At 40.8% G+C, this 10,522-nt stretch overlaps 1 protein-coding gene across 1 annotated transcript in view; it reads right to left on the reverse strand.

Annotated features, from left to right (window-relative positions):
* KDM1B (lysine demethylase 1B) overlaps positions 1-10,489 on the reverse strand; it is a 46,914-nt gene extending 36,425 nt beyond the window's left edge. The window contains exons 1-6 of the mRNA XM_072945611.1: positions 10,294-10,489; positions 6,685-6,784; positions 5,735-5,862; positions 4,626-4,715; positions 3,965-4,076; positions 1,485-1,601 (exon numbers count right to left, since the gene is read on the reverse strand). Coding sequence (XP_072801712.1) covers positions 1,485-1,601; positions 3,965-4,076; positions 4,626-4,715; positions 5,735-5,862; positions 6,685-6,771 — 534 coding nt within the window. The 5' untranslated portion in view covers positions 6,772-6,784; positions 10,294-10,489. The remainder of the gene's footprint in view (positions 1-1,484; positions 1,602-3,964; positions 4,077-4,625; positions 4,716-5,734; positions 5,863-6,684; positions 6,785-10,293) is intronic.
* Between the last annotated feature and the right edge of the window lie 33 nt (positions 10,490-10,522).

A 10,522-nucleotide genomic window follows, 5' to 3' on the forward strand; every position in this document is an offset into this window, starting at 1 on the left:
CATCAAGAGTCTTAAAAAATACACACCATAAATATGTAATCACAGCATAAAAAAAAGGTCTAGTAAAATAAATGAATCATTAATAGTAGTCATCTGGAGGGGGAGGGTATAGTTCAAGTGGTAGAGTGAGTGCTTGGCATGCACAAGGTCCTAGGTTAAATTCCCAGTACCTTCTCTAAAAATAAATAATAAAACCTAATTACCTCCTTCCTGACAAAAAAAAAAAGACATAATTAGTAAATTAATTCTTTTAAAAAGCACATATTACAAAAAAAAAGACTGGTTATCTATTAGGGTAGGAAGGAAGAGATGGTTGGGAGAACTTTCTTTTTTTTAAATTATATGTGTGTATATATTTATACATACATACATACATATATTCAATTTACTTTTTTTAAACCTAAGATTATATTTATGTAGTACTTCTGCAAAATTTAGAACTTCTAAACGTTCATACCTTTTCTCACCATTTCACTTTGCGAAATCTTCCAAATACGTTTAAGAATAATTATGAATCACTTTAATAGTATTTATATCTTAAATCCCAGGCTTTTAAAAACTTCATCACAAACTTTATAAAGCTCTTCATTCTTTCAAAGGGAAATATTTGAACTAAGAAAATATGTTCTGGTGATGACCGCATATCTTTGTGAATGTACTACAAACCACTGAATTGTATCCTCTAAAAGGGTGAATTTTATGATGTGTGAATGAAATTAAAAAAAAAATTTTTTAAAGCACCTTGTTTCTGAGACTATGGTGATTCCTAATATTCTTTAACGTACTGATGGAACTAGAGACATTTTGTGGATGAATCCTCTAACACATTTAAGCAATCACACATTTTTAAACACTAAGTAATTGCCAGATATCAAAAGAGGCAACTATACCAACTGTGGAAGATTGCTAACTGCCCAATTCATCCTGTTTTCCTTACTAACTGGATCTGGATTTTGTCTGATGCTGCAACATGCCCAGTTATAAAATATCTTCTTCCTTTGTCCCTGCTGTCGTTCAGAGTAGCTGCATGATCCTGTTCTGGCCAATGAGCTAAAAATAGAAATCTACTGGTGGAACTTCCAGGAAAGCTCCTGGTTTCCCAATAAAAGAGGGAGAGACTTGGCTGGGACACCCCTCTCGCCCTTTGCCTTTCCCATCTTTTCTGCTTAGAATTCGGAGTGATGGCTGACAGTGCAGCAACAATCCTGTGGCTGAACCATCAAGCAGCAAAACTGGAAACTAGAAGGAGACTTCCTTGGGCAACTACACCAACTCTGGACACACTGCTCCTAAATTGCTTATAATGAGAGAAGAATAAAATCCTTAATTGGTTAAGCCAGTATAGTTGAGGTTCTGTTAGACGTGGACCAACACAATCCTGATTCAGTGATCGACACAATACATGAAAAGTATACACCATTACTATTTACTGACAACTAAACTAATATCAGTTAATTCAAAAGGAAAACCAACAAACGTCATACCTTCACAGCACTATTTGGTTTCATACCACATCGGTAGGTCTTCGCTATCTGTGGAGTAAGCTGGATTTCCTTGGTGAGTTGCCTCCACTTTCTACACTCAGGTTTTGTACACTGAACCTAGATGAAAAGTAAAAAGTCAAGGTCAATGAGTTGGCTCATTTTGACCTAGCATTTCCATCCTCCACCTTTCCCTTTGCCATCTTCTCCACGTGATTTGGTCAACAACCATCCAGCTCTTCCAAGCACTTTTTTCTCCCCCTTGAATCATTGCCACCCATAAAATCCACTTTAACCCCATCAGGCTGATTCCTGATTCAATACCAGCTCATGCCCCGAAAAGCGCAAAGGGGATCTGAGTTCTGTTGTCACAATGGTTTTCTACCCCTAACCTAAGGAATTCATCAGAGTTAAATTGAGCTGCAGTTAGTCAAGAAAGTATCAAGTTAAATGCAATGTGGTATCCTGGACTGCATCCTGGAACAGTAAAAAGACACGAATGAAAACACTAATGAAATCCACGTAAGTCTGTTACGTAGTTATTAGTACTATACCATGTTAATATCTCAGTTTAAGAAATAATCTTGGTGCACCGGATGACAACATTAGGAGAAACTGGATGAAGGATATATGGGAACTCTTGCAAATTTTCTACAAAATTAAAATTACCCCAAAATTAAAGTTTATTTTTTAAAAAAGCATGTAGTTGTCCATCCATAGAAGAATGAAGTTGGATGCCTACTTCACATACATACAAAACTTAATTCACAATGAAGCCAACACCTTAATGTAAGAGCTAAAGTGGTAAGATACTTAAAAGAAAACATAGGAGTCAACCTCCATGACCTCAGATTTGGCAATGGATTCTTAAATATGACACCAAAAGCATAAGCAACAAAAGAAAAAATGGATAAATTGAACTTCACCAAAATAAAAAACTTCTGTGCATTAAAGGAGGCTATCAAGAAGTGAAAAGACAACCTACAGTAGAAAATATTTGCAAATCATATATCTGATCAGGGTTAGTATCCAGAATAGATAAAGAACACTTATAATTCAACATGAAAAAGACAAACAACACAACTTAAAAATGGGTAAAAGACCTGAACAGATCTGTCTCCAAAGGAGATATACAAATGCCAACAAGTACAAGAAAAGATGCATTAGTCATTAGGGAAATACAAACTAAAGCCACAACGAGATACCACTTCATGCCCATTAGGACAACTATAATTTTAAAAAATGGTAAACAAGAGTTGGTGAGGATGTGAAACCCGAGCTCTCATACACTGTTGGTGGGAATGAGAGATGCTGCAGCAGTTAGCTATGGGAAAGATCTTGGCGGGTCCTCAAAAAGTTAAACAGGATTATCATGACCTAGCCATTTGATTCCTAGGAATGTACCCGGAAGAACTGAAAACAAGTATTCAATTAAATATCTGTACACAAATAGTCAAAGCAGCACTATTTGCAATAACTAAAAGGTGGAAATGAACCAAATGTCCACCAACAGATGAATGGATAAGTAAAATGTAGCAAATCATACAGTGGAATATTATTCACCCATCAAAGGAAAGGAAATACTAATACATGCTACAGCAAGGATGAACCTTAAACACACTATGTTAAGTGAAAAAAGCCAGATATGAAAGGTCACATTCTGCATGATTCCTTTACATAGAACATCCAAACTGGAAAATCCATAAAGACAGACAGACTAGTGGTTGCCAAGGGCTGGAGACAGAGAGAAATGGGAGGTGACTGCTTACTAGGCACAAGTTTCCTTTGTGGATGATGAAAATGTTTCGGAATTAGATAGAGGTGGTGGTTGCACAACACTGTGAATGTACTAAATGCCACTGAATTGTACACTTTAAAGTGGCTAATTTTATGTGAATTTAAAGTCATGTGAATGTCACTTCAATAAAAACAATTCTTTATTTGGTGGGGGAGGTTATAAAACATTTTCTAAGTATGTAGAGAAGCTTAAATTACCTAGAATATTAAATATTAATCAGCAAATCATTTATTAAATGATGGCATATTTATATAATATATGCAATTACTAAAATATATTTTCAAAGAATGGCTAAGTGGAAAATACAAACTTGAAGGGAAAAAAAACTAAAAATTACCAAAAAGTTACCTGCAAAGTATAATTTTAAACCTGATTAGGATTTACATATAAAGCATGAAACTGTTAAACATACACGTAAAAGCATGAAAAGAAAAAAAGATTAGATATGTGCCAAACTTAGCCACGCCTATCAGCACCTGGTGATCTGAGTCTTTAGTTCCTTTACACTATTATGTTGAGTTACAGGATTTTTCTCCCAAAATTAAAAATGTGTTTTGCTCTAGTAGTTATAGAAAGAGTAAATGTAGTTAAAGAAAAAACTGCTAAAAATTGCTACTTTCATCCATTCCTCTTGCTTTTAGCTCCACAAATGCTTCACATAACAATGAGGTGTTATCTTTTTTACCCAGTAAGGGAGTTGCTGGTCGGCCATGAAAGCTTTGGGACTCGGCTCAGTTTTTCCATTGCTTGTCCATATTTTTTTCCAAGTAGTATATTTGTCATATCCATCCTTATGGCTGAAAAAGGATAAAAATAAATGTTATCAAGCTATAAGTTATTCAGGTTTTCAAAACAAGAGGCAGATACAAATCCCTTATAAAGGACTTAACTAGCCATATAATAAAGGGGGGGAGTGGTTATCACAGCACCCGTAAAACAGGCTGCATTTCTATCAGCGTTAGTATCTAAAACTATCAAGAAGATGGTTACCCGTCTGTCCAGGACTCACTACTTGTCAGCATCCTCCCCCAAATCTTTGCATCCTGCCCCCACGCACTGGCACAGCAAAGCAGCTCTCCTAGGTTTCTAAGCATTTGCAAACTAAAGAGAATAGCTGTCTCATGGCAGATACTTTTTGAGCCCTGAATATGCACACACGTAAGCATACATACATGCAAACTACTGCATCAAGGTCCCGACACACCTGCAGTCAGCACAGGTGTGGCTGAAACAGTGGGCTCATTCAGTAAGCCCGGGGGCTCAGACTGATCCCCGTCCATCTGATGCCCTCTGCTGCCCAAGCCACCGACCCTTCCACCACGGAAACCTCAATTATCAGAACCAACCTTCTATAGTAATGGTCAAAGCATTCATTACAGAAATGCTCCCCACAGGAGAGGTGATACCACCGGGATGTGTAGCCATTTTTGGCACATCTGAAAAGAGCAAAGACAGGTAGCTTTGGTAATGAATCAATATTTCTTCTTTCTTTTTTTTTAAACATTTATCAAGTACCTCCTATGAGCTCATTTTGCCTTACCTCCACTTAGAATCCTAACCACCAGCAGATTACAACAGGGGGAATGGAAAGGATGATTAATACACAACAATGCATTGGTGATCAGTGGTACCCAGCTGCCTGCACATCAGAAGGGGCTGGGACTTCAGAGTTTTATCACGACTCCCTGGAGTGATGGCGGGGTTTTAGGGCATGAAAGAAGGGAGGCCAGTGTGCTTGCTGCGTGTGGGTGGAGAAAAGTGTGATCTCTGGTAACAACAGCTGGCCTGAATCTGAACAGTGAACAGATCTGGCCAGCTGGAATTCCACCACCCAGTGGGCAATCTGGCAAATATAACCTGCCACACAGCCAATAATGTAGTAAAAGAATGAAATATGCCACTGTGAACGCTAACAATACTACCTCTTTGTGATTTTTAAAAAAGGGGGGAGGGGATTTGTTTTCCAGGTTTTACTGAATCTTCACTGAAGATTTTTCTCTGAAAGTAAAAGGTCATGCTCGGGTCATTCCAATCAACATGGCAAGAGTGCCGTTAACTGCATAGTTTTAATGAGACCTATATATGTCTGCTGGACGAGGCCGTATGTTATATAAGGGAGAAGAGCACGGGAAATAAGGATATACTGGTCTTTGCAGGGAGCTCAAGGTTCTCTCTGCTGTGTCCCCACCGCTGACCCTATCCTACCGTCAACCCCCAAGAGAGGTACAACTATGGTGGATGGGACCTGAGGGCACGGAGTTGCCACTGGACAGAGCTGATATGGCTGGTCTAACGAGGGGAGATACAGGAGGGTGTGCTGTGTACAGGATGTGTACCGAATGCACTGACAATGTCTCTTATTGGATAACTAACAGTATCTTCAGGAAGACTATCTTTGAGGCTGGATGCTCTGACCCACAGGAAGGTGAGGCCAAGACCAGCCATCTAAACAGACCTTTCAGAAGCACTTGCAAAGCACACGGGACACGTTGCTGTACAGCCTGCTTTTTCACATTTTCTGTACTTCTTCTCTGACCCACCGTCTTCATCCTCGTCTGTTGTCTCCGTGGCTTTTTTCTTTGCCTGAGAAAGAACCAGCTGAGGTTAAGATTACATCAGCATGGCCAAGGGCGAAGGTAGTGGAAGGTTTACTACTGAAATCACTTTCATGTTAGAAGTTCTAAATGTGAGGATCAACAGCATCCTGGCTGCGGGCTAGGGGCTGATGATACAGCAATTTCCTTGAGAGTGCATTGCGCAAATAATACACGAACCTGCTAGAAGTATAGAACTAGCACTGCAATGAAAGTCTCCAAGTAGAGAGCTAAAAATGCATATGAGCTTTTCTTAGGAAAAAGCTATACTGATCAAAATAAAAGCCACTCTCAAATTAAGAGTTTTTCCTTTACTTAGAGCCGTTATAGCCTCTCAGTATTGCAGATTAAAAAAAAAAAACTAGACAAATTCTAGAAAAATAATCACATCATTCAATATTTTTCTTTTAAATGGAAAAAAAAAAAGCCCTACAAGAGAGATGGCAGCAAGTAACTCGCCAACAGCACCCAACCAACTCCAAGCTGGAGTCCAAATTCCTATGAATGACACCAAGCCAAGCATGATCTGGCCCCAGCTCACATCCTGGAGGCAACCACATAACTGCGATGCTCTGAACATCTCATGCTGATTCACACTCCATGCCTTTATCTCTGCAGCCCCCTCTGCCAGATACCCTTTTTCCAACATTCTACCACTTTATCACGCTGATGGTCCCAAGGTGAATTTCTCCATTAGACTGCAAGTTCCTTGAGGGCTGGAATTATATCCTTTCACCTCTAATTCTTCAGTCCCAACCACAATAAGTCTGTTGCTCAAAGGGGGTGCAAGGAATGAACAAATGAGTGATACCTGCCTACCGGAGCTCCGCAAAGGTAGGCTATCTGGAGAATGATCAAAAGATGCTTTTTTCTTTGTCCTCCCCCGTGGGGTTGCCATTGTATCAGAAAACCTGCAAAACAAAACAAAAAAACAAGACAAAGAACATTAAATATTAGCATCTGCTCATACTTTCAACACTCTGGAGTCAAGTTATTATGTAGTTTACTTGGTAAGAGTATATGTGCCCTGCAGTTAGACTGCCTGAGTGTGAAGCCATAAGTTTCAAGCTACTTAACTAAGACTAAACCTCAGTGTTCTCACATATAAAATGGGCACAGCAAGAGTACCCTAGCATCGGTTGGAGGATTAAGTAAGAAGATAACTGATTTAAATCACTAGGCCTGGCATATTATAAGTACTCAATAAACATTATTCATCAGTAGTACGTACATTTACATGTATAAAAATGAGAAACATCACACGAATGACTAATAAACAAATGACACTACTGTTTATAAAATTCAGTGAGTAAAAATATCTAGTTTTTGCCTGTTATGTTCCTCTTTATCCTGCTGTGTCTTCTTAGTTTCTGAATTTTCATTTATTATACTTTAAAAAGAAAACTCATTCATCTCTTCTCAGTAACAACCAACAAATAAATCTCAGGCACACTGTCAGTACTGAACAGAGGAATCTGGGTTATATCGTCACTAGTAACTTCTACTGGAAAAATGTTACGAGTTCTCAAACTAGTCTAATAACAGCACGGTTAAACAAACATGAAGAATGAAAAGTCCACAAGAAAAATTATGCATGAAACTACGAAAAATTTAAGAGCTGCCATGTTAGTATTTTTTCAATTCAATTAGATAGGAATGAAAAATGCTCAGTGTAAGTAAGCAGTGAACAATATACAGATCCTACAATTACCACACATCGCTTTCCTGGATCCACTGTCTTTACTACACACACATCTACTCACACAAAACATAGCAGGAGCAATAAATATGCCATGCTTATGGATAAGGAATTTGAAAGTGGAAAAGTGTTGTTATTGTAAGACACAAATCCCACCTATACGATCTTAATCTTGAAGAAAAGAAAAGCTTTGAAGGCCTTGTAATCCTATTGTTTTATATCTGAGTTGTACTAACATTCATAAGCGCATTTTCCTTGGATTATTAACATCATGTGTGAGAACTTTGAGCTTGCCGTCTGCATCAACTTTGAGAAATCTTGATACCCATGTGATGGACGGTTTTCCTTTGACTCAGTCTTCACTTTCTCAGTCGTGAACAGATAAACTGTATACATATTCCGAAATGCATTACAGTTCTACAACCATTTGCCACTAGTTTTCCAGCACTCATTATACAGCTGGATGAAGCACTAACGATCTACCTATAATTGCCATACCCAAAGAAGGCTTTCTGAATCATAGTTATCTTCTCAAAAGGCTGTCCAATCTGACAAATTTCTTTATGTAAACATATATCCCACATTTTCCACAAAGTGAACCATGAATAAAGCATATGTGAATATGTATAGAGTTTATGTAAGTGTATAGTATATGTTAAGTAGTGCAGCAAACATATTTGAGTCTACCTTAGGAACATAAATAAAATCAAGTTTATGCAACATTTGACCGTGTTGCCTGGGAATGCAGGTACTCTCCAAAGAAAGCATAGCTCCTGGAAATTTCACCAAACATTTTAATCCAACTGTACACTAGAAAACATGTATTTAATTGCAATGAAGACCTATGTCATTCAAGAAATGGTTAAGAGAAAATGAAAACATTAACTATAAAAGCCATTATGAGATCTGTGTTGTCTGGGGAAAATATGACAAAAGCTTTTTAGGGTAGTACATTTTCACTTTTAATTATACAATTAACAGTTACGAAGCTTCATCCTTTTCTGACACTGTAATTTCTGTATTTTCACTGTTGCTGGGTTCTTGGGGCTTAAAATGGAAGAAAAAACTTTAAGCTGCAAGGACCACAGTTAACTGCGCTTTTAAATATAACCTCAGAAATAACAATCAAAAGTGTCATTAAAACAAATTAGTATACTGAACGTGCAATTTCCCTCCTGGTTCTTCAAATTAATAAACACACCTAATTCAAATATAATAAATTTGTTTCAGGTTTAGTATGACTTTTTAAGCATCTTTCTTCCTAATTTTAAACTCATAGCTTTGTTGTTCTTTTAATGTGACAAAAGAAAGGAAAAAAGTAGTTTGGGGGGCATAAATGTTTAAGTGAATCTATCAGTGTCTAGATTTCTACTTTAATAATTCCCAGGATTTTTTCTGAAGTAGCTTATTCAAAAAATTTTTTAAAAAACCCACAGAAATCATAAAAAACATAAATCTAAAGGACTCTGGGTCTAAAAGACTCCAGGTTTGAATCAAAATTTATAGTGGCGTTAGCACAATTTCTCAAAATAGGAGAAACTACTAGAAACTTCTTCAGAGACAACAGGAGCAAAAATTTCCCTTTGAGCCACTTAAAACTGTTTCCACAATAATTACATTTTCCGAAATATGGATCCAGTTCAATTGCCCAAATGCTTTGTTGACTACTTTCTCTGTCTGGAAGGCCATTAATTATTGATGGTCACTTTCTCATGTACCTCCTGAAGAACTTTCCTTCCCACTCGCCTTTCTTTCACTAAAATAGATTGGAAAAAAAAAAAACCCAAAGAACCAAGCAACCAAGGAAAGTGTTAAGCCTCGAGTTGTGCGATGGATCTCCCCAAATGAAGCGGTCTATGGACTCCTGCACGCTCTCCCAAGGGAAGGCTGGGCCTCGAGCTGGCTAGGTTCCAGATCACGGAACCCCAACTCGCTACAGCTGGGCCTGCCTCTTCCTTCCTCTTTCACCTGCCAGCTGCCAAGCTGTTGACTAACAGCTACCGTAACTGGGCCGCCCCCTCCGGGTCCCGGGTCCCGGAGGAGTTACCCCAGCAACCTAGCAATGCCGATCGCGTCTCCACGCGTGGTGGCCGCGCCGGAGAATTACTAACAACACCTGCGAGGCTGTGCGGGCTGCTCGCCGCACGCTCTCAGCCGGGAAGCACAGCAACGGAGTTCCTATTCTCGGATTGTGGGTTCCCCCCACCCCCACCACAGGCACTCCCCAGGTGACAGGGCTCTGACAGCCCCCAGGAGGGAGCCTAACGTTCCCTGTGCCAGCTGCAACCGCCTAGCTTTCCGAAAAGCTTTCTCCTCTCTTCTCCTAAGTCGGAGAAGCAACAGCCTCCTGAGGCTCACCTTCGCGCTGGAGGCGTGCAAGGAGCCGCGGGGAGAGGGCACCGCTGTGCAGAAAGGAAACATTGTGGGGAGGGGGAGTTAGGAGTGACCCGCAACACCGCGACGAATCCGGGAACCCCGTCGCTGCAACACCTCAGCCCGGGAATTTCCCCTTCCTCAGGCAGGGATCCCCACCCTGCACCCCTTCCAACACGGGGAGGAAGGGCTAGCCTCTGGGGCACAAGTCCACCTCCCACCCCGGCAAGAAGCGCTGCACAGGGGCAGAAGGAGAGCCTGCACCCTCGCCAAGCTGCTTTGTGCGGAGCTGTCACCCGAAATCCGCCCCCGCCCCCACGCCCGCCCCCGGAGCCGCGTGCTCCCCACCTCCAAGCGCGGGCGAGACGGTGCGCGCCGCCCCGGGCTGCAGGCGCCTCTCCGGAGCCGCGCGCCGCGCGCACAGGACGGCAGGATCCGCGCTGCGAGCCGCAGCCCCCGCTCGGCCGCCGCCGCCGCCGCCGCCGCTTCCGCCCCTGTCACGACGTGACCCGGGGTGGGAGGAGCCGGCGGGACCAGGGAGGAGTAGGGTCCCCGCCTTCCCTTTCGCCGCGCTGCT

Source organism: Vicugna pacos, chromosome 20 (assembly GCF_048564905.1).
Source record: "Vicugna pacos chromosome 20, VicPac4, whole genome shotgun sequence".
Lineage (NCBI taxonomy): Eukaryota > Metazoa > Chordata > Mammalia > Artiodactyla > Camelidae > Vicugna > Vicugna pacos.